A 25,610-nucleotide genomic window follows, 5' to 3' on the forward strand; every position below is an offset into this window, starting at 1 on the left:
CCTGTGAGGAAGCAACAGTGTGACTGGACAGAATTGATAGCTGATGAGGAGCAATATATACTCAGAGGAGTAAATAGCTTCCAGTGCACTGTATGATTCTACAGTGATGGATTTATATTACATTCAACGACTACTTCTAATAAGATATCAAGAGGCCATTTTTGTCATTAATGAACAAAACTTGTTCTTCAAATAATAACAGCATAAATTACTGGCCATTCATCTCACTGCTTTTACTGGGTTTTGGCTGCAGCAAAATTATTGAAGTTTCTGTCCACTTTAACATTAAATATTCTACTTCATGTTAACTGATTGTACATGAAGATCTTTAAAATGTTCTAAGAAACATGGTAAGACTCATTATATACAAATTTATCCTTGGCTGCTTTGCTGGAATGTATTTAGTACTGGTATCCAGCAATTCGAGATCATTTGTTTCATACTATTCAGCTACAATGCAATTGACATTCAGGGATATGTGTCCTCAATTTACAAAGCTTTTCTCATTATAATGAACATTCTTAAAGTTATGAAATAGACAACAAGATTATTTCAATATGTCCAGTAATCTGTTGTTGAACTCCCAGGTGTGTCTTTGACAAAAAAACTCATTACCCAATAACACCGACAGGCGCATTGACATAAACAGCTGCTTACACAGTCCATTGACATAAAGACCTAAGAAACAAACCATTGCCAATTACATTAATTCATTATTAATGCAACTCACTGACTCTAATGGTTATAATAGAATGCTACCCCTGGAGGTACATCTTGTTGTTATGAAGGGCAAAGATTTTGTGATGTAGAGAATCAGAAAAGGCTTAGGGATATGGTTAGAAGGTCAGAAGCAATGGCAGGTCCCTCTGAGTTTGTGATGTACAGGAAAAACTGCAATTGCAAGGCAAGGAGCTCACAGGATCTGTTAGACTTTGAGTATCAGATGTCAAAGGAGGAAGAAGAAGCCACCAGCACTGCACCATTACCATGACCAAAACAGCTCACCACAAAGAGACATTGACAGACTTTCAGCCCTTTGAGAAAAACAAGTCAGCTACAAAGATGACAATCCCAACATAGAGCACATTAGATGTAACCGCATCACTGGAATTGCTTGATCAGATGAAGAAGAGGCAAACTGGCCAGATGCCAATTGATATCTTCCCTAAATCTTGTTTATTAGCTTGCCAGAAAAAGTCAGAAGGATCCTTATCTTCAATGTTGCCAGCACCAAAAATTCTCAGAATCATCAGGACCACCATCAAGTGACCCTGGGGAACTCTGCTCTCACATTTTATGCTGACATCTTAGCAACATCAGTCAGTAGCAAGAGTAGACCACTGGGCCCTTTGAGCCTGCTCCACCATTCAATATAATCATGGCTGATCTGATTGCCACATCAACGTACCATTCCCACTTTCGTTATCTGCGTATAAGGGAAGTGTCTCAAAGAAGATTTATACTTATGACTTAATACAACTTCAATGTCATATTTAAGCTTTCTGATGATGCTACTATTGGCCGAATCAAAGGTGGTGAGTGAATCGGCGTATAGGAGGGAGATTGAAAATCTGGTTTAATCGTGGGACAGCAACAACATTTCACTCACAATCTTCAGAACTAAAGAGCTGATTATTGACTACAGGAGGAAGAAACCTGGGGTCCACAAGCCGGTCCTCATTAGGTGATCAGAGGTGGAGATGGTCAGTAACCTCAAAATCCTTGGTGTCCTGATCTCTGAAGATCGACCCTGCATCCAGCACATAAGTGCTATCACAAAGAAGACACGGCAGTGCCTCTACTTTCTTCAAAGTTTACACAGATGTGGCATATTATCCAAAACTTTGACAAACTTCTACAGATGCACAGTGGGGAGTATGCTGACTGGTTGTATCACGGTCTGGTATGGAAACACCAGTGCACAAGAACGGAAAAAATCAAAACAAAAAACGGTAGATACAGCCCAGTCCATCACAGGAAAAACCCTCCTTACCATTCAGCACATCTACAAGGAGAGCTGCCGCAAGAGAGCAGCATCCATCATCAAGGGCTCCCACCTTCCAGGCCATCTCTTTTCTCCTGCCATCAGGAAGGAAGTACAGAATCCTTAGGTCTCACAGGATCAGGAACTTCAACCATCAGGCTTTTGAACCAGTGTGAATAACTTCACTCACCTGAACGCTGAATTGGTTCGACAACCGTTATTCGTTTGTCTATTTACTTATTTATTTGTTTGTTTATTAATTATTTTTTGCATTTGCTCAGCTTGTCTTCTTTTACACATTGGCTGTTTGTTCATTTTTGTTTATATGTAGCTTTCCATTGATTCTATTTTTCTTTGTTCGCCTGAGAATGCTTGCAAGAAAATGAATCTCAAGATAATATAGTATATGATGACATATGTATAGTTTGATAATAACTTTACTTTTAACTGAAGTTTCTGTTTCTTGGTAAGCAGAATATTGGGAATATTAATGCAAGATTCCCTCAAAGTTAACTTGCAGGTTGAGTTGGCAGTAATGAAGGTAAATGCAACATTAACATTCATTTTGAGAAGACTAAAATATAAAAGCAAGGATATAATGCCAAAACTTTACAAGGTATTAGTTAGACCACATTTGGAGTATTGTGAAGAGTTTTGGGTCCCATAACTAAGAAAGGGTGTGCTGGCATTGGAGACAGTCCAGAGAAGATTTATGAGAATGATCTCAGAAATGAAAGAGTTAATGTAGGAGGAGCGTTTGATGGCTAAAGTCCTGTACTTACTGTAGTTTAGACGAATGAGGGGTCTTTTTTCATTGAATCCTACTGAATATTGAAAGGCCTAGAATGAGTGAATGTAGAGAGAATATTTCCAATAGTGCACTTTGGAAGGACAAACTCCAAGGCAGAGTACAAAGTAAATGGCAGGATCCTTGGTAGTGTGGAGGAGCAGAGGAATCTGGGGGTACATGTCCACAGATTCCTGAAAGTTGCCTCACAAGTAGATAGGGTAGTTAAGATCACAAGACAAAGGAGCAGTAGTAGGCCATTTGGCCCATCGAGTCTGCTCTGCCACTCCACCATGAGCTAAACTATTCTCCCATCTAGTTCCAATTTCCGGCTTTTCCCCCATATCTCTTGATACCCTGACTAATTAGATACCTGTCAATCTCCTCCTTAAACGCCCTCAATGATCGGGCCTCCATAGTTGTATGTGGCAATGAATTCCATAAATCCATGACCCTCTGGCTAAAAAAATGTCTCCTCATCTCTGTTTTAAATGGGTACCCTCTAATTTTAAGACTGTGGCTTCTTGTCCTGGACGCACCCACCAAGGGAAACAGCCTTTCCACATCTACTCTGTCCAACCCTTTCAACATTCGAAATGTTTCTATGAGATCCCCTCTCATTCTTCTATACTCTAATGAATACAGTCCAAGAGCCGACAAACGTTCCTCATATGTTAGACCCTGCATTCCAGGAATCATTCTCTGCATTCTCTGAACTCTCTCCAACATCAGAACATCCTTCTAAGATAGGGGGCCCAAAACTGCACACAGTATTCTAAATGAGGTCTCACCAGTGCCCCATAGAGCCTCATCAACACCTCCTTACTCTTATACACTATTCCTCTTGAAATGAATGCCAACATAGCATTCATTTTCCTTACTGCCGATCCAACTTGGTGGTTAACCTTAAGGGTATCCTGCACGAGGACCACCAAGTCCCTTTGCACTTCCGATTTTTGAATTTTCTCCCCATCTAAATAATAATCTTCTCTATTATTTCTTCTTCCAAAATGTACAACCGTACATTTCTCAACATTGTATCTCATCTGCCATTTCTTTGCCCACTCTTCTAAACTGACCATGTCTCTCTGCAACCTTTCCATTTCTTCAACACTTCCTGCTCCTCCACCTATCTTGGTGTCATCTGCAAACATAGCCACAAAACCATTTAATCCATAATCTAAATCATCGATATACATTGTAAAAAGAACACCGACCCCTGCAGAACGAAAGCTTATGGGGTGTTAGCTTTCATAAGTCAAGTTCAAGAGTCGCGAGGTAATGATGCAGCTCTATAAAACTCTGGTGAGGCCACACTTGGAGTACTGTGTCCAGTTCTGATCGCCTCTCTATAGGAAGGATGTGGAAGCATTGGAAAGGGTACAGAGGAGATTTGCCAGGATGCTGCCTGGTTTAGAGAGTATGGATTATGATCAGAGATTAAGGGAGCTGGGGCTTTACTTTAGAGAGAAGGAGGATGAGAGGAGACATGATAGAGATATACAAGATATTAAGAGGAATAGATAGAGTGGATAGCCAGCGCCTCTTCCCCAGGGCACCACTGCTCAATACAAGGGGACGTGGCTTTAAGGTAAGTGGTGGGAAGTTCAAGGGGGATATTAGAGGAAGGTTTTTTACTCAGAGAGTTGTTAGTGCGTGGAATACACTGCCTGAGTCAGTGGTGGAGGCAGATACACTAGTGAAATTTAAGAGACTACTAGACATGAATATGGAGGAATTTAAGGTGGGGACTTATATGGGAGGCAGGGTTTGAGGGTCGGCACAACATTGTGAGCCGAAGGGGCTGTACTGTGCTGTACTATTCTATGTTCTATGTAGTGGGAGAGTTTAGGATGAGAGGGCAGAAGTCAAACCCGAGATTGGTGAGTCCTGAGGTTGAGGCCCGAGTGAGAAAGTCCCATTATTGGTGAACTCTGGGGTCAATATCCAGAGATTGATGAGGTCCGGAGGACAAACGCAAAAGTCAGAGAGTCTGGAGGTAGAAGCCTGAAGTCGAAGCACTTGTGTCAGCTTGTTTGGAGGTTGAAGACCTGACACCTGCAAGTCTGAGAGTCCAGTGCCAAGGACTGGAGGCCTGGAGGAAATCTGCCCTGGAACTGGTGGCCTATCAGTGTATGTGAATGGGAGGGGGGTGGGAACAGCCTTGCTTTGATGGTTTTTTTTGCTGCTAGTTTAGTTCTGCTGAACATTGTGGCAATGCTGTTTTGGCAGTGGTGACATTTTCAGTTTGCCCCATCACATCCTGAGGTGTGCTGGTTGTTAACACAAATGAATTTCACTCTATGTTTCAATGTCATGTAACCAAATCCAAATCTGAATCACAGCCTCAGAATGTAATGACATCCTTTTACAACAGAGATGAGGAGGGATATCTTTTGCCAGATAGGGTTGAATCTGTGGAATTCATTGCCACAGATGGCTGTGGAAGCCAGGTCATTGGGGATATTTAAACTGCAGGTTGATAGGTTCTTTAGTGTAAGGGTGTCAAAGATTATGGGGAGAAGGCAGGAGAATTGATCCGAGTGGCCAAATGGCCTAATTCTGCTCCTATGTCTCATGCTTTTATAGTCTTTCACCAGCCTTTGAGGGAAGTTCTAAAGAACTTGTGAGAGAAAAAAAAATTAATTCATCCCCATCTTAAATGGATGTCCCTCGAATTCGAAATGGTGATTGCTAGTTCTAATTTCTCTCTCAAAAGAAGGTATCCACTTTGTCAAGACCTTGCAAGATCTTGTGACTTTATATGGTATATAATATGGCATATTATGACATTTTTTTGTCATTAGTTGATTTAATAGTTAATAAAACACTTTTTAAACTTTCAGGTAATTGTATTGGTATCATTTTTAGGTGTCATTGACTGTGATGCTTGAACTTTGAAATACAAGTTTTTACATTGAAACCAGTGGAATCATCTCTTTGATAACAAATTTCCACTTTAACTGAAACATTTTCACAGAAAATAACTACTTAAATTGAGGAACATCCTGATAATGCATTCCTCTGCTTCAAATGTAGAGATTAGGTGGTTATTATTAAAACCTAATTTCAAATGTGGAGCACAATGTATAGCTAAAATTTGCACAATCTACTGAGGACAGATTTTTACCATTGTTCCTTCATCCATTCCTCCCTGTAAGTAGCTTCGATCCAATGCTGCCCAAATCCACAGTCTAGCTAACAGCAGGAGTTCCCTGTCCAGAGAATTACAGGTGAAGTACTGTTTTAATACATCACTGGGCAACCATTTTTAACACATCTCATCTGTTTTCTTCCAGACATTGAACATATTCCAGAACTTGAACAGGAGGCAGTATGAACATGTCCTGCGCCTGATGGACATTGCTATTATTGCTACAGACTTGGCTCTCTATTTTAAGTAAGGGACAGTAAGTTTCCCATTTTGAGAAACAACTTTGTTGTTCATCCAGCGTATATATTGTAGAAAGAGAAATAAGGCTCAGCAGTGTCTGACCCCGAGAACTGATCTTAGTCACAACGATTTAGGATAAAGAGATTTTTAAAAAATGCATTGTGACATAGTTTAAATTCTTCATTTCAACTACAAAAGGTTTGTAGGATGGGGAAGCTGGTGGACTCCATTTTGGTAGCTGATGACCACATCTGCTGCCAGTGTTCATTGCTTGAGGAAGTCAGCAAGCCGGAATATGAGCTTCAGACACTGTGATGGTTCAGAGAGGGGGAGAGTTACTGGGCACTGACTTTCGAGAGGCAGTCAAATCCACTAGAGTGAGTGCTGGAGGAGCCTCAGCCCTTGAGGTTGCATGACAAGGTTGATGCTCCCTATGAGGATGAGAGTGGAGGTTGAACAACTGAACTATGGCACTGTCATTCAGAGAGCCATTCACGAGAGGGGAGAGAAGGGAAATGTAGCTGCAACTGGGAACAGTATTGTCAAGAGAATAGACAAAGTCCCTTAATGCACAGATCAAGAGTCCTGAAGGTTGTCTGCCTAGTACCTGGGTTTGGTATATCTTAGGAGTTTGGAGCGGGAGAGGAAATAACCAGCTGTCATGGTCCACGTAGTTCCCAACAACATAGGAAGAACAAGGAAAGAAGTTCTCCTGAGAGAATTTGAGCAGCTAGGGATTAACTTAAAACGCAGAACCAAAAAGGTAATAATCTCTGGATTGTTACCTGAGCCACATGAAAATTGGAACAAGGTTAATATGATTGTAGAGAGTTAAATGCTTGACTCAAAGATCGGTGAGAGAGAAGTAGGTTTGAATTCATGGGACATTGTCACTGGTATCAGAGAAGGAGGGAGTGTTCCAATGGGACAGGCTCCACCTAAACTATGCTGAGACCAGGGGGGTCCTGGCAAATTGTACAATGAAGGTTGTGGATAGAGCTTTCAACTAAATAATAGGGGTACAGGTTCAATTACTTGGAAAAGAATGAATAATGTGAAAGGGAAGTAGAGTGCAGGAGAGTTTGTGAAATTGTCCAGAGTAAATTACAAGACAAAACATTTAGAAAGGGGTAAGAATTTAACTTCAGGCAACTTGGAGAGAAAATTGAAAAGGCTGGCAAATACAGGACTAAAGGTGTTTGAATGCACACAACATATGAAAAAAGGTAGAAATTGACAGGTATGATGTGGGCATCACAGAGTCGTGATTGAAAGAAGAACACAGCTGGGAACTTAACACACAGTGTTGAAAGGACAGACCGGTGGGTAGAGGGGACGGGGTGGCTTTGTCAGCAAAAATTAGTGGGAAGCTAGAGGACTGGGAAGTTTAAACAAAAACAATGGAACATAACTGAAAAAAAAAGTTAGCAGAGAAATGATGAAATATGATGGTAAGCTAGTCAATAATATAGAAGAGGATACCAAAAGTTGTTTCAGATATGTAAAGAACAAAAGAGAGCCAAGAGTGGACATTGGACTGCTGGAAAATGATGCAGGAAAGGTAGTAATGAGGAACAGGAAATGGTGGATGAACTGAATAAGTATTTTGAGTCAGTCTTCACTATGGAAGACACCAGCAGTATGACACAAGTTGAAAGGATGTCAAGGAGAACTGACGGTAGACAAGTCAGCTGGACCAGATCATCTACACCCAAGCTTTCTGAAAGAGGTAGCTGAAGATATCGTGGAGGCATAAAAGACATTAGTATTGATCTTCAAGGGGTGGGTGGGTGGGTGCGTGCGTGCGTGCGTGTGTGTGTGTGTGCGCGCGCGCATACATGAGTATTTGCATGTGTGTCAGTGAGTTTTAGAATGTAGAACAGTATGGTGCAGTACAGGTCCTTTTGTCCACAATGTTGTGCCAACCCTCTTAACTTACTTTAAGATTAATCTAGCCCTTCCCTCTTGCATGTGCTTATCTAAGAGTTTCTTAAATGCCCCTATTTCTTGGTTCTAAATCTTGGTTTTACCAAGAAACTTTTTGCTGCCTGAAGCTCTCATTTGGTGCTAATGCCAGATAAGGTCTCTCATGAAGCATCATGAAGTTTCCCAAAAAAGTCATTTAAAACACCATCCGGGTGAATTCCACCCTAAGATCTGCACTGTCACAAGGTTTATACACTTTCTCTTTGGATGAGGTTCAAACGAATGTGACTGCTGATTACTTGCTGAGCAGCAAATATAAAGAAACATCGGCCTCTAAAAGCAAGCTCTCTGTGGCAGTGAGGCAACAGCATAACATACCATGGCAACCAACGAAGGGACAAAGGCTGCACGGAAGAAGAGTTCCCAGAACATTTCCCAGAAATGAAATACATGCCATGAGCACTGGATGGAGCTGGTGCTGGAAAACTGCCTGAGCTGCTGTTAGCAGGGCTTGGCAGGAGTTGGCTTGTCTCCTCCAAGTCCATGGAGCAATGAGTTTTAATGGCCTCACAAGTTAGTATGTCCAGGTGAGCTGCGCACACCATTGAAAATACTGGTCTCTTATAGACACGTACACTGTGGTCGCAATGAGAGTTCCTGAATACTGGAGTAATATTGGAACAAAATTCATGACTTGGCAAGATATATCAAGGTAGGCTATAGAGAAATAGAAAATAAAACTCTTCAATGCTGACATTTTTAAACACACACACACTCACATGCACATAAACTTACTCCATTCACACCTCCAACACACTTTCCCTCCTCTATACCAGCTTTCCACCGTCATTCCACTATAAACATTTTATATCCTCTATCTACAATATGGGCTGGAACCTTCAAAGGGTGAACATGAAAAGATTACTTAATGTCCTTCAACTCCACCCTTTAGGCTATGACAGCAATGAATAGATGAGAAGCTACCTGTACAGGGACCTCAGTGAATTTAGTAGTTTGACAGGTTAGAGGAGACCACCCTGCTCCTCAAGATTAAAGGGAACAAGGCTACCTAAAAACTTTACAAGCAAAGACTATATGTGAATTATCAGGCAAGGTGAAATAGCATCAGTGAAGAATTATTGCAGGTGATTCCAGTACAGAACAATTAGATCTGAGAATGCAGACCTGTTCATCACCAGACGAAGAAAAGAACTGAAAACATTACTGCTGACTTCATCCACCCTAGCTGTCACCTATTCACCAAATTGCCATCAGGGAGACACCATCACCACCAGGACCCCAAGTCTTCTCCAAAGCATCTTTCCTGTAGCTATCCAGCTTCTCAACAAAACTCACTCAGGTGTAATACTCTTAACTGTCCCCCGCACAACATCTGTTAAATGGTTTTCCTGCTCTCCTTGTTGATAATTTTTGACTCTGTTCATATGATCACATTTATTTAAGTTGATGACTGATGTTTGTGCATGTGACTGCTCTGCTAATTATTGATTGCTCATATCTGTTGGCACTATTGTCTGATAAATTTTTTGTTGCTATTGTGTTGTCTGTGATGGAATTATCCTATGTTCTACGCTTGGCACCGCACAACAATCACTTCTGGTATGTTTCACATACTGTTAATAAAGTGATTCTGAATCTGATTCTGATGATAATGCTCTGTGCTGAGTGAAAAGCTGTGCTCTACCATTGACATACCATATTGTTTATCTTGAAACGGTTGGTTGATACATTGCTTTAAAATGAAATTCAATTCTTCACTTCAAGTCTAGTGAGTGATTTTTCATTATTTAATGGTTATGGATTTTATTGGCTTCAAATGTAGGGCAATATGATATATGTGTTATCAAGTGCATTACTCTCAGCTGGAGTAACTGTAATGCTGACCTGCTGTTCTTGATACAAAAGGCTTACACAGTTCATACCTACACAGTGGTTCTGCTTTGAGGAAAGGATATCTTGTATTGAGGTCAGATTTCTTTAGACCAGGTATGACTCATCAGCAGACAGAGATTCAATGGAAACCAGTTTAAGTTATTAGATCAGGAAATCTTTCATGACGATTTATAAGCAGTACGAAGGATGAAACAAAAGACGACATGAATGATTATTCAACTGGATTCTGCTGGCTGTCTATTTGTAAATGATGCTGGTGCTAAGTACTGTAATGTAGAGTGGACTGCAGTGAGGGCACTCATTCAGCAAGCTATGAAAAGTGTCCGTCTGTGAGAGAATCCCTATTCTGACAATGCATCTCTCTTCCAATCTGATGGGAGTCCAGATGGTTGCTTTTGGCTCTACCTGCGATCTCTACAGACTTCGGTCTGCACTAGTTGTTGTTTTTGCTTGTCTAGGGTGTGTAGGACACCACAATAAAGTCTTTGCACTTGACTAGCATTTATTGTAGGGAACCTCTGAACTGAACAAGTACTGAACCTTATTTCAAAATCAGAGTTGATTGTTATACATAGGTGCAATGAAAAACTTACTTGCAATGGTGGGTAACAGCACACAACTTTCGCAAGAAAAACATAAATTATGCATAAATTATACATGATTTTTACAAGAAAGAATATAAATAGAACAAAAGAAAATAATTTGTTGTGCAAGTGGTCAAAATTGCAAATATCACTCTACTCTTCAAGAAGGAAGAGATGCAGAAGAAAGGAAACTATAGGCCACTCTGACCTCAGTGATTGGGAAAATTTTGGTTGATTATTAAGGATGAGTTCTCAGGGTACATGGAGGTACATGATAAAATAGGCTGTAGTCTGTATGGTTTCCACAAGGAAAAATCTTGCCTGACAAATCTTCAGAAATTTTTTGAAGAAGTCACAAGCAGGATAGGCAAAGGAAAATCGGTTGATGTTATGTACTTGGACTTTCAGAAGGTCTTTGACAAGGTGCCATACATGAGGCTGTTTAATGAGCTAAGAGCCCACGATATTTCAGGAAAGATTTTGGCATGGATAAAGTAGTGGCTAATAGGCAGGAGGCAAAGATTGGGAGTAGTGGGAATAAAGGGACCCTTTTCTGACTGGCTGCCAGGACTAGTGGTGTTCCACAGGGGTCTGTGTTGAGACCGATTTCTTTTATGTTATATGTCAATGATTTGGATGATGGAATTGATGGCTTTGGTGCAAGGTTTGCAGATGATATGAAGATAGGAAGAGGAACAGGTAGTTTTGAGGAAGTAGAGAAGCTACAGAAGGATGTGTACAGTTTAGAAGAATGGGAAAAGAAATGGCAGATGGAATACAGTGTCGGGAAGTGTATGGCCATGCACTTTGATAGATGAAAGAAAGGGCTGACTATTTTCTAGATGGAGAGAAAATACAAAAAACTCAGATGCAAAGGGACTAGGGAGTCCTGCTGCATGATTCCTTAAAGGTTAATTTGCAGGTTGAGTCTGTGCTGAGGAAGGCAAATGAAATGTTAGCATTCATTTCAAGGGGACTAGAATATAAAAGCAAGGATATAATGTTGAAACTATATAAAGCACTGGTGAGGCCTCACTTAAGAGTATTGTGAGCAGGGTTAAGCCCTTTATCTTAGAAAGGATGTGTTGAAACTGGAGAGGGTTCAAAGGAGGTTCATGAAAATAATTCCAGGATTAAATGGCTTGTCATATGAAGAGTGTTTGATGGCTCAGGGCCTGTATTCACTAGAGTTCAGAAGAATGAGGGGTGACTGCATGGAAACCTATCAAATGGTGAAAGGCCTTGATAGAGTGGATATAGAGAGGTTGTTTCCCGTGGGAGAGTCTAAGACCAAGAGGACACAGCCTCAGAATAGTAGGCATCCTTTTAGAACAGAGATGAGGAGGAATTTCTTTAGCCAGAGAGAGGCGAATCTGTGGAATTCTTTGCAACAGGCAGCTGTGGAGGCCAAATCTTTATGTATATTTTAGGCAGAGGTTGATAGATTCTTGATTGGTCAGGGCATGACAGGATACAGGGAGAAGGCAGGAGATTGGGGCTGAGAGGAAGATTGAATCAGCTATGATAAAATGGTGGCGCAGACTCAATGGGTCAAATGGCCTAAGTCTGCTCCTACATCTTATGGTCTTATGGTCATGCTGTTGCTATACTGAGGTGGTGATTAGGGTGTGCAGGTTGTTTCAAAGGCTGAATGGTTGAATGGGGTAGCTTTTCTTGAACCTGGTAGTATGGGACTTCAGGCTACTGTACCTTCTGCTGAGTGGTAGCTACGAGTAAATGGCATGGCCTGGATGGTGGAAATCTTTGATAATAGTTGCTGCCTTCTTGAGGCCGTGCCTCATGTAGATACTATTGACGTGGGATGGGATGAGTCAGTGATATGTTGGGCTGAGGCAAGTTTTATCTGCGGCTTCTAAAGTTCCCGTGCATTCACATTGCTGTAACAAACTATGAAGCAAAAAATCAGGATACTTCAAGTATCTTTGCTAGAGTATTCAGTGTCATGTCAAACTCCTAAACCTTCTAAGAAAGTGCACCTTTCTTGTGATTGCATCTATATACTGAGCATAGATCAGGTCATCTGATATGTTAACAACCAGGAATTTAAAACCGTGGACTCCCTGCACTGCTGATCCACTGGTGTAGCCCGATGTACACTTGCATTTTTAGAAGACCAATGATATTTTAAACATACTGGAACCTTCTTATCTCACATTGTGGCATCGTTCAGATTCATAGTCTTGGATAGTAATAGCATGGAAATAGGCTCTTCAGCCCATTGAGTCTGTACTCACCATCAACACCCTTCTTACATTAAGCCTACAATAATTACCTTATTCGCCCCACATTCTCAACAATTCCTCCCGCATTCTACCTGCTCCCACACACTGTGGGAAATTTACAGTGGGTGATTACCCTACCTATCTACATGGCTTTTGGATATGGGAGAAAGTTGGAGCACCTGGTGGAGACTCATGCAGTCACATGGAGAATTTGCAAATTCCACATAGACAGAGGTTGAGATCGAGCCCCGGTCTCTGTTGTTGCGGGTCAACTGCTTTACCAGCTGTGCTGCCCGGAAGGAGCAGTGTACACTAGTGTTTGGAGTGTGGTCCGTAACCTCCAGAAGCCATCCGTCTGGCAGTGCCAGCCACTAAATATGTCTGCTAGTTTGGTCCTTCTGTGGTTGAAGATGTCATTGTGCTTCCCAGAAGATCTAGTTTCTTACGTGGCTTTTGTGTGCGCCTGAGTGGAAAATCATGATGCCCCAAGCACCACTTCATTCTCGCTGAAATGATAGAAAATGAGATAATTTCTCTATGAAAACAATGCCCGGGTGACTTTGCTGAAGTAGGATGTTAATTAAAATGGGATGCACAACAAATATCTGCGCCGGCTGCTTGGAAAGTTCTTAGGTGAGGAAATTCAAAATCCATGTGACTTCGATATTGAGGAAGTGTGCAATCCAGGCATGAGAAAATGTACTGAAGGTCTCTCTGCATATGTTAGTGATGACATATGCATTCACACTCATTCCATATCACCATATCAAAACATTGGACACATTATTAAATGTATGGGGTGGCCTTCATAGATAAAGCTTCTGGTCTAGATAATGACAGTTCCAAGTGTTTTTACTGCAATGATGCTGCCGTTTCCCTTTCACCCTTCACACATTTCTCCACTTACCATACAAGTAAAACTCAACCTGGGCAGAATTGTGCTGCTTGTGTTTGCTAACAGCTGGTTCAAGCAGTATTCTAAATATTGCTTGGTTTACAGAAAGCATGGAAGTTGCCTCATCTGCTGGATGGGATATGTTTTTAAGCCCTAAATCCATCAGGCAGTTTAACACATAAATTTACCCCTGGAAATCCAGGTCCTTTCTGAGTCCATTTTGTTTAAGTTTGGCATTTTAAAATTATTTTTAAAATAGGTTTAGATTTATTGTCAGCTTTTGTTTACAGTTTACCAGAGCTTTCCAAAGCAACTATGATGCAGAAAACAAAAGTTTGTGTCACAAAATAGAGCCCGTTCCATTGAGTTCTGATCTATATCAGGAAGGGAAGAAATGGACCATTCTGGAAAGGTACATCTTTTATAGGATTTAATTGCTTCTATTCTTGCAGAAAAAGAACCATGTTTCAAAAAATTGTTGACCTCTGCGGGACTTATGAGGATGAAAAGGCATGGGTAGAATATATGTCTCTGGAGAACACCAAGAAAGAGATTGTAATGTAAGTATAAGGCTCAAGGTTCAAAGTTCAAAGTACATTTATTATCAAAGTATCTATACATTATACAACCTAGAAATTCATCTCCTAAAAGGCAGCTACGAAACGAAGAAACCCAAAAGAACCCATTTTTAAAAAAAGAACGTCAAACACCTGATGTACAGAGAGAGAAAAAACAAATCATGCAAACAATAAACACAAGCAAATGGTGTTCTGAACTGAAGTCCGCAAAGAGAATCCAAACCCAGACCCCTAGTTGGAGTGCAGGGCAGAGCAGCGAGCTGAATCAGCCCGTCCCTCACCTCGGGCCCCGACAGCCCGACTTTTCTGATTCGGTCCGGCACTTAAATTGTCATCCAGACATCAGTTTCTGTCACTTCACTATGCTGTGGAGCCTGGACCCCACCACCTTGATTCGGCTTGTTTCCGACATTTCCAATTTGGCCTGGCCTTAAATCGTCGTCCAGACATTGGGTTCAGTCACTTTGATGTGCCCTGTAGCATGGACCCCACTGCCTCAATTTGGCCTGTACCTGACCTTTTCAATTAGGCACGGCACTTAAATCATCATCTAAACATCGGGTTCTGCGGCTCTGAAGCCTGGATCCAGGCACTTAAATCGATCACACCTCAGGTCTGAGAGTGAGGGCCTGCTGTCTTGCTTTGCCTCGGTTCTGCCACGTCAAATTGCATCCAAGTCCAAAGGGAAGTTACAGTCTTTCAAAGTTACAGCTAGGTTATGTTGAAAAACTGTATGAATAACTGATAATATTTGGTCTTGTTACACTCAGGGCCATGATGATGACAGCATGTGACTTGTCGGCCATTACCAAACCCTGGGAGGTTCAGAGCAAGGTAAGTTCCAAGATCCATCAACTGTCTGTGCCGTCAAGAACCCATGCTACTTGGAGGGTCACACAGTTTTCCATCGTTCAGACTAAATGTTCATAGTGCCATGTAGCTTATTCTACATTGAGCTTTTTGTGAACTTGCAAGCTATTGTGCAGATTTACAATGGGTTTAATTCAAATGACAAGACTTATTGGAAGTTCTTAGTTACTATCTCCCAATGGAGATGTGGTGATTTAATAGTTAGTAGATTATCTAGAACTTTAAATTTAGATTTTAGAATCAGCTTTATTATCACTGACATAGGTCATGAAATTTGTCATTTTGCAGCAGCAGTACAGTGCAAGGCATAAAATTAGACCATAAGACGTAGGAGCAGAATTGGTTCAGGCATTGCTCCACCATTATTAATTACAATAAATTACAATAAGAATATATAATAAATAAATGGTGCAAAATAATGAGGTAGTGTTTATGGGTTCATGGACTGTTCAAAAATCTGATGGTTGACGGAAGAAGCTGTTCCTAAAACATTAAGTGTGAAGCTTCAGTCTCCTGTACTGTACCTCCTCTCTGATGGTAGTAATGAGAAGAGGACATGTCTTGAATGACGAGGGTCCTTGAATGATGGACAACACCTTCTTGAGGATAGAAATGGTTAAATAATCTTATAAAGTATAAAAGGGGGAGGGGAAATAGATATATAAGTTACAATATTTCTTTGTTTTGAACTCATTGCTTGATTATAACAATGAGATTTCCATGCTTGCGAATTGTCTATTCTTTGTATTCAATTATAGCATCCATGATGTTAAAATGTCATTTCTCCATTGGACTCCAAATGACTCAATATCATGAATTTGGCACTAAAACCTGGAATTTTTAATTTGAAGAAAATTGGCTTGAGTTTTAATACATTGAAGCAGAATTATTGAGTGAAAATAAATTATAGTATTTCAACAGACACCTATATGGTGTCAAATTCTTCAGAGCAATCTCTACATTTGGATAATCTATGGAGATCATATGTGCAAATCAATGGAGTTTTAATGGTGGGTGAAGATACAATTTGAAACAACATGGTCATTGGTGTTTGGGGAAATCCCAACCATGGAGTCACAATGACATCCATTGAGTAAAAAATACGGACAGAGGAAAAAAATCACACAGCAGAAAAAAATCACAGAGGAAGGTTGGGCTCAGGTAGATGTATAGTGGGCAAATTCCCCTCCACCATTCACATGTTCCTTTTATTTTTGGTGCCATCATTATTACAAGATTACAGGTATTCCTCGATTTATGAATGATAAGCTTACAAAATTTTGGTATAATGCCATTCACTCTTACATATCATTAGTGTACACATCTATACTCAGTAGCCACTTTATTGGGTACACCTTTAGTATGCCAACTCATTAATGCAACTATCTGATCAGCAAATCATGTGGCAGCAACTCAATGCATCAAAACATGCTGGTGTGGTCAAGAGGTTCAGAATGGGGAAGAAATGTGATCTAAGTGACTTTGACTGTGGAATGATTGTTGGTGCCAAATAGGGTAGTTTGAGTAACTCAGAATCTGCTGATTTTGTGGGATTTTCACACACAGCAGTCTCTAGAGTTTACAGAGAATTGCAGTTCTGTGGCCAAAAGTGTCTTGTTAATGAGTGAGGTCAGAGGAGAATGGACAGACTGGTTTGAGCTGACAGGAAGATGACAGTAACTCAATTAACCAGGAGAGGTTTAAAAAAAGTGTCTTGCTTTTCAGAACTTTTCGAAGGGCTGCAAATATAACAATCTCTTAGGCATTCAGCAGGGGCCAATAAAAAGAAATGAGACGTAAGTGGAGTGGCCATTGATGGAGTGGACAGTGTTATAGTGGCCAGGCTTTGGCTTAACAGGCTTCGACTAAAACCTAACCAGACAGAGTATAAATCCAATAATTACCAACCTTCTATTTCTTTGTTCCTTTTGCTATCCAGACAGATGCAGACTAGAACTTAAGCTTTAGAAATTCAAGGTATAACAAGTGTAGGCAGGATAGTAGTTAAGGCAGTTGGATGGTCCTCCTGGGAGATGTGGGATTTCAGGGTACCAAATGATCTCCCTGGTGACATACTTCTCCAGGAAGTGCACCCAGCTTTAGCTCCTGACTGTCAAGGTCAAAGCACTGGAGCAGGAGCTGGATGTACTCAGGACCATATGGGAGGCAGAAAACATCATAGATGAGTCTTTTACTGAAGTGATCGCACCCAGGCTGCAGGCTTCACATAGTAGATGGGTGACCACAGGGAGAGTAAGGGCAGTACAGGATTCCCCCCGTGGCCACTCCCCTCAGCAACTATACCCCCTTTCAATACTGCTGGGTGGGGATCATGGCACAGCAGCAGCAACCAGGCCAGTGGCACTTTGGCCAGCTCTGAATCTCAGCAGGAAAGGGTAAAGTCAGGCAGAGCAATAATGATAGGAGACTCGATAGTTAGGGGGACGGATGGAGATTCTGTGGCCACGAAAGACACTAGGATGGTGTGATTCGTCCTAGGTGCTAGGATTCAGGATGTCTTAGAGCAGCTGCTGAAGATTCTTGAGAAGGAGGGTGAGGAGCCAGAGGGAGTGGGGCACATTGGCACCAAAGACATGGGAAGAAATACTGCACAGTGAGTATGGGGAATTCGAGAAAAGGCTGAAGAACAGTTCCTCCAAGGTAGTAATTTCTGGATTACTCCTAGTACCATGTTCTAGTCAAGGCAGGAATAGGATGATAGTACAGATGAATGAGTGGCTGAGGAAGTGGAGCAGGGACCATTGTTTCTGGATCATGGGGAATTCTTTTGGGTATGACCTGTTTAAAAAAAAAAAAAAAAAAAAAAAAATTGGGTTACAGCTCAACCCAAGGAGGACCAATATCCTATCAGGCATGTTTGCTAGAGTTGTTGCGGAGGGTTTAAGCTAACTTGGCAGGCGATGGGAACCAGAGTGACAGAGCGGATGATGAGGTCATTGGTATACAAGTAGACGCAGTGTTGTGAAGCTGTGAGGAAGGACAGGCAGATGATAGGGCAAATTTGCAGTCAGTGGAATGAGTTGAAGTGTAACATGGGTGTAAAATTGAAAAAGGTGATGAATATAGGACTGAAGAATGCATGCAGTATATGGAATAAGGTAAATGATCGTGTAGTACATTTAGAGATTGGCAGGAATGACGTGCACATTATTGAGTCATGGTTGAAAGAAGATCATTGTGAAGAGCTAAACATACAACGATACATATCGTGTCATAAGATCAGACTGGTAAGCAGAGGGGGTGGGCTGGCTCTATTGGTAAAGACTGACAACAAATTCTGAGAAAGAGGTGACATAGGATTAGAAGATGTAAAATCTTGTGGCAGAGTTAAGAAACTGTAAGGGTAAAAGGACCCTAATGGGAGTTTTATAAAGGCCTCTGAAATGTAGCCAGGATGTGGGATATAAATTACAACCGGAGATTTTCAAAAAAGCATGTAGAAACAGTAATGTTCCAATGGTCATGGGGGATTTAAATTTGTAGGTAAGATTAGGAAAATCAGTATGGTGATGGATCCCAAGAGAGGGAATTTTTAGAGCAGCTTGAGATTGAATCCATTATAAGACATAAGACCATAAGAGATAGGAGCAGAATTAGTCCATCTGGCCCATTGAGTCTGCCCCACTGTTCAATTATGGCTGATCCTTTTTTTTTCTCCTCCTTAACCCCAGTTCCCAGCCTCCTCCCTGTAAGCTGTGTTGCCATGTCTAATCAAGAGCCTATCAATCTCTGACTTAAATACACCCAACAACCTGGCATCCACAGCTGCATGTGGCAACAATTCCACAAATTCACCACCCTTTGGCTAAAGAAATTTCTCCATATCTCTGTTTTGAAAGGGCTCCCCTCTATCCTGAGTCTGTGTCCTCTTGTCCAAGACTCTCCCGCCATGGGAAACATTCTTTTCACTTCTACTCTGTCTAGGCCTTTCAACATTCAAAAGATTTCAATGAGATCCCCCTCAACCTTCTGAATTCCAGTGAATACCTACCCAGAGCCATCAAAGGTTCCTTGTATGATAACCCTTTCATTCCTGGAATCATCCTTGTGAACCTCCTCTGGACCCTCTCCAATGCCAGCACATCTTTTCTCAGATGAGGGGCCAAAAACTGCTCACAATACTCACCAGTGCCTTATAAAGCCTCAGCATCATATCTTTGCTCTTGTGTTCTAGACCTCTTGAAATGAATGCTAATATGGCATTTGCCTTCCTCACCACCAACTCGACCTGTAAGTTAACCTTTAGGGTGTTCTGCACAAAGACTCCCAAGTCCCTTTGCATCTCAGATTTTTGGATTTTCTCCCCATTTAGAAAATAGTCCACACATTTATTTCTACTACCCAAGTGCATGACCATTCATTTTCCAACTTTGGATTTCATTTGTCACTTTTTGCCCATTCTCCTAATCTGTCTCAGTCTTTCTGCATCCTACCTGTTTCCTCAACACTACCTGCCTTTCCACCAATCTTCATATCATCTGCAAACTTGGCAACAAAGCCATCTATTCCATCATCTAAATCACTGATATACAGTATAAAAAGAAGCAGTCCCAACACCAACCCTTACAGAATACCACTAGTCACTGGCAGCCAACCAGAAAAGGATCCTTTTATTCCCACTTGCTGCCTCCTACTAATCAGCCAGTGCTCTAACCATGTTAGTAACTTTTTTGTAATACCTTGGTTGTTAACTTGGTAAGCAGCCTCATGTGTGACACCTTGTCAAAGGCCTTCTGAAAGTCCAAATATAAAACGTCCACTGCATCCCCTTTATCTATCCTACTCGTAATCTCCTCAAAGAATTCCAACAGATTCGTCAGGCAGGATTTTCCCTGAAGGAAACCATGCTGACTTTTTCCTATCTTGTCCTGTGTCACCAAGTACACCATCACCTCATCCTTAACAATTGACTCTAACATCTTCCCAACCATTGAGGACAGGCTAACTAGTCTATAATTTCCTTTCTGCTGCCTTTCTCCTTTCTTAAAGAGTGGAGTGACATTTGCAATTTCCAGTCCTCTGGCACCATGCCAGAGTCCAATGATTTTTGAAAGATCATTTCTAATGCCACCACAATCTCTAATGCTACCTCTTTCAGAACCCTAGAGTGCAGTTCCTCTGGTCTGGGTGTCTTATGTACCTTTAGGTCTTTCAGCTTTTTGATCACCTTCTCTCTGGTAATAGTAACTGCACCCACTTCTCTTCCTTCACACACTCCAACATCTGGCCTTTTTTAGTTGGCTGCCGGTGACCAGTGATGTGTTGCAAGGGTCTCTGCTGGGACCGTTTCTTTTGAAGTTATATATCATTGGTTGTTTGACGGAATTGATAGCTCTGTTTGTGGATGATACAAAGATAGGTGGAGTGGCATGTAGTATTGGAGTAGGGAGTTTGCAGGAGGACTTAAAGAGATCAGGAGACTGGGCAAAAAAGTGGCAGATGGAATATAGTGTAGGGAAGTATATGGTCATGCACTTTCGTAGAAGGAATAAAGGTGTAGACTTTCCTAAACAGGGAGATAATTCAGAAATCAGAGGTATTGCGAGTCCTCATGCAGGATCCCTTAAAGATTAACTTGTAGGTTGAGTCAGTGATAAGGAAGGCAAATGTAATTTTAGCAGTCATTTCGAGAGGACTAGAATATAAGAGCAAAGATGTAATGCTGAAGCTTTATAAGGCACTAGTCAGACTGCATTTGGAATATTGTGAGCAGTTTTGAAACGACGTGCTGGCATTGGAGAGGGTCCAGAGGAGGTTCACGAGAACGACTCAAGGTTTCGTGGCTTGGGTCCTGGACTCGCTGGAATTTAGAAGAATGAGGGGATCTCATTAAGACTTATCAAATATTGAAAGGCCTAGATAGAGTGGACATGGAGAGGATATTTCCCATTGTGGGTGAGTCTAGGACCTGAGGGTACAGCCTCAGAATCGAGGTACATCCATTTAGAACAGAGTTGAGGAGGAATTTCTTTAGCCAGAGGGTAGTGAATCTGTGGAATTTGTTGCCACGGACAGCAGTGGAGGCCAAGTCATTGAATTTATTTAAAGCAGCAGTTGATATGTTCTTGATTAGTTAGGGTATCAAAGGTCAAGGAGAGCAGGTTGGAGAATAGGGTTGAGAGGGATAATGAATCAGCCATGATGGAAAATGGAGCTGATTGCTGATTGAATAATGGTCTGTAAGAGACGAGAGTGCATGTTGACTTCTGCTAATTATGGTTGGATGGGGAGTTAATTGGACTGAAAAATTATCTCATTCAAACTGATGGCAAGGGCCAGAAGTTGTGGCTTGTAAAGTCTCAGGTTTGTATTTTGTCATTGCTGAAGTCAACAAGGCAATAAGACAATATTAATGCATAGCAACTCTCACAAACAACAGATTAGTCCATTTTAGGATTGTTGTACAGAGAACCAATAGTGGCCAGGGCATTTGGGTCAATTTCCTGGGTTCCCCTTGCTCTAGCTATCCCTGTCTCTCCTCTTTGTAATTTAAAAATGTATTTGTTTTCTTGCTTTTCAGGTTCTGAAACAATAATTTTATTTCTCTTTTGACAGATGCTGTTGACCTGCTGAGTTTTTCCAGGTTTTATTTGATTTGATTATGGGGAGCAAGGATATGGCAGACCAATTGAATAATTACTTTGGTTCTGTCTTCACTAAGGAGGACATAAATAATCTTCCAGAAATAGTAGGGGACAGAGGGTCCAGTGGGATGGAGGAACTGAGCAAAATACATGTTAGTAGGGAAGTGGTATTAGGTAAATTGAAGGGATTGAAGGCAGATAAATCCCCAGGGCCAGATGGTCTGCATCCTAGAGTGCTTAAGGAAGTAGCCCAAGAAATAGTAGATGCATTAGTGATAATTTTTCAAAACTCGTTAGATTCTGGACTAGTTCCTGAGGATTGGAGGGTGGCTAATGTAACTCCACTTTTTAAAAAAGGAGGGAGAGAGAAACCGGGAAATTATAGACCGGTTAGCCTAACGTCGGTGGTGGGGAAACTGCTGGAGTCAGTTATCAAGGATGTGATAACAGCACATTTGGAAAGCGGTGAAATGATCGGACAAAGTCAGCATGGATTTGTGAAAGGAAAATCATGTCTGACGAATCTCATAGAATTTTTTGAGGATGTAACTGGTAGAGTGGATAGGGGAGAACCAGTGGATGTGGTATATTTGGATTTTCAAAAGGCTTTTGACAAGGTCCCACACAGGAGATTAGTGTGCAAACTTAAAGCACACAGTATTGGGGGTAAGGTATTGGTGTGGGTGGAGAATTGGTTAGCAGACAGGAAGCAAAGAGTGGGAATAAACGGGACCTTTTCAGAATGGCAGGCGGTGACTAGAGGGGTACCGCAAGCCTCAGTGCTGGGACCCCAGTTGTTTACAATATATATTAATGACTTGGATGAGGGAATTAAATGCAGCATCTCCAAGTTGTACAAGGCCTTGGTGAGACCACACCTGGAGTATTGTGTGCAGTTTTGGTCCCCTAATCTGAGGAAAGACATCCTTGCCGTAGAGGGAGTACAAAGAAGGTTCACCAGATTGATTCCTGGGATGGCAGGACTTTCATATGAAGAAAGACTGGATGAACTGGGCTTGTACTCATTGGAATTTAGAAGATTGAGGGGGGATCTGATTGAAACGTATAAGATCCTAAAGGGATTGGACAGGCTAGATGCAGGAAGAATGTTCCCGATGTTGGGGAAGTCCAGAACGAGGGGCCACAGTTTGAGGATAGAGGGGAAGCCTTTTAGGACCGAGATTAGGAAAAACTTCTTCACACAAAGAGTGGTGAATCTGTGGAATTCTCTGCCACAGGAAACAGTTGAAGCCAGTTCATTGGCTATATTTAAGAGGGAGTTAGATATGGCCCTTGTGGCTACGGGGGTCAGGGGGTATGGAGGGAAGGCTGGGGCGGGGTTCTGAGTTGGAGGATCAGCCATGATGATAATAAATGGCAGTGCAGGCTCAAAGGGCTGAATGGCCTACTCCTGCACCTATTTTCTATGTTTCTATTTCAGGTTTCCATGCTCTATAGTGCTCCATCAATGGGTTTGATTGCATTTGCACAGAAGAGCCGGCTTAAGCCTCACGTAACATGCAGGTGGTTTCTGTTGTGCTGAAATAGACAATGGAGATAACAAACAATAAGCCACTCTTGATTGCCTGCTGGTGGCTCTCACTGAATGAGAGTGGGATTAATGTTACTCTTGATAGCCCCAATCAAAGCATCTGGTTATATTCATTCTGGGCTCTGACTGGAGCAGAAAATTAAAACAAGTAGAAATAGTGCTAAACTGAATTATTGTGGTAATAATGTAAAGGATATTGAGCTGAACTGAGCAGATGCATTTGTGCTGTGTTATATAGGTGGCTCTCTTAGTAGCAGCTGAATTCTGGGAACAGGGAGACTTGGAACGGACTGTATTGCAGCAAAATCCTATTGTGAGTATGGAACAATATACAATACTTTATATCAGCTTAAAGTAAAAATTTACAACGTTAGGAAATATTATTTATCCCCATACCTCTGTGCCAGTGCTCGTCCTCCACAAAAGCAGGCGCTGATCCTCTTCAAAGTTCAAAATCAATTTATTATCAAAGTACAATGAGCTGAATACCTTCTATGCTCGTTTTGACCATCAAAAAATCGAGGAACCTTCATGAACCCCCACAGCCCCTAATAACCCTGTGATTTCAGTCTCTGAGGCTGAAGTGAGAGGAGGGTGAACCCATGGAAAGCATCCAGCCCAGATGGGGTAATTGGTTGAGTACTAAAGACCTATGCTGATCAACTGGCTGGAGTGATCACCAACATCTTTACCCTCTCACTTTAGCAGTCTGAGATAGCCACCTATTTCAAGCAGGGTTCAATTATATCAGTGCCTGAAAAGAACATGGTAATCTGCCTCAATGACTATTGTCCAGTAACAGTTACATCCACTGTGATAAAATGCTTTGAGAGGTCGGTGATGAAACCTATCAACTCCTGTCTAAGAAATGCCTTGCAGGTGTTATTTCATTGGTTCTTCACTCAACCCTGGAACATCTGGACAGCAAAGATACATACATCAGGATATTCCTTATTGACTACAGTTCAACTTTATCATGCCCTCAAAACTTACCAGTAAACTACAAGACGTTGGCCTCAGTACCACCTTGTGCAATTGGATCCTTGATTTTTTTCACCTCCAGACCTCAGTCAATTTGGATTGGCAACAACATCTCCTCCTTGGTCTCCCTCAGCACAGGTGCACCACAAAGCTATGTGTTTAACACCCTGCTCTACTCACTTTATACATATGCCTGTGAGGCTAAGCACACCTCCAACGCCATACTTAATTTGCTGATGGCACTATTGTTGTTGGCTGAATCAAAGCTGGTGATGAATCAGCATTTAGGAGGGAGACTGAAAATTTGGCTGAGTGGTGCCACAACAACCTCTCACACAATGTCAGAAAAAACAAGGAGCTGATTATTGATTTCAGGTGGAAGAAACCAGAGGTGCATGAGCCAATGCTTATGAGGTGGAAAGGGTCAGCAACTTTAAATTCCTTGTCGTTAGCACTTCAGATGATCTGTCCTGGGTTCGGTATATAAGTGCATTCTGAAGAAAGCACAGCAGCACCTCTACTTCCTCACAAGTTCGTAAAGATTCAGCATGACATCTAAAACTTTGACAATTTTCTACAAATGTGTAGTAGAGAGTATACTGACTAGATGCATCGTAGTTTGGTATGGATATAGCTCAGTGCATCATGGTAAAGCCCTCCCTGCAACTGAGCACATCTACACGGAACATTGTTGCAAGAAATCAGCATCCATCTTCAAGGACCCTAACCACCCAAGCCATGTCCTCTTCTTGGTGCTGCCATCAGGAAGAACGTACAGGAGCCTCAGGACTCACACTACAAGGCTCAGGAACAATTGTTACCCTCAACTGACAGGATGTTGAACCAGTGGGGATAACTTTACCTTGCCCCATCACTGAACTGTTTCCACAACACAAGACTCACTTTCAATGATTCTTAAACTCATGTTTTTGATATTTATTGCTTATTTATCTGTTTGTTTGTTTATTTACTTCCTTTTGTATTTTGACAGTTTGTTGTCTTTTGCACATTGGCTGTTTGTTCGTCCTGTTGGGTGCAGTCTTTCATTGATTCTATTATGTTTCTTAGAGTTACTGCATATGCCTGCAAGGAAGTGAATCTCAGGGTTGTATGTGATTACATATATGTACTTCGATAATAAATTTACTTTGAACTTTGCATATGTTGTCATATACTACCCTGAGATTCATTTTCTTGCAAGCACTTACAGTAGAACAAAGTAATGCAATGGACTCAAAGAAAAATACAAAAACTGACAAACAACTAATTGCAAGTACAAAGAAAATCCCCCAAAATA

The 25,610-nt window shown here is 41.4% G+C and overlaps 1 protein-coding gene across 1 annotated transcript in view; it reads left to right on the forward strand.

Moving 5' to 3' along the window:
* Positions 1 to 25,610, forward strand: part of LOC134344952 (rod cGMP-specific 3',5'-cyclic phosphodiesterase subunit beta-like) — an 82,609-nt gene that overhangs the window by 51,083 nt on the left and 5,916 nt on the right. Inside the window, exons 16-19 of the mRNA XM_063045086.1 lie at positions 6,071 to 6,171; positions 14,180 to 14,287; positions 15,076 to 15,139; positions 23,571 to 23,645. Of these exons, the coding sequence (XP_062901156.1) occupies positions 6,071 to 6,171; positions 14,180 to 14,287; positions 15,076 to 15,139; positions 23,571 to 23,645 (348 nt within the window). The remainder of the gene's footprint in view (positions 1 to 6,070; positions 6,172 to 14,179; positions 14,288 to 15,075; positions 15,140 to 23,570; positions 23,646 to 25,610) is intronic.

This window comes from Mobula hypostoma, chromosome 4 (genome assembly GCF_963921235.1).
Source record: "Mobula hypostoma chromosome 4, sMobHyp1.1, whole genome shotgun sequence".
NCBI lineage: Eukaryota > Metazoa > Chordata > Chondrichthyes > Myliobatiformes > Myliobatidae > Mobula > Mobula hypostoma.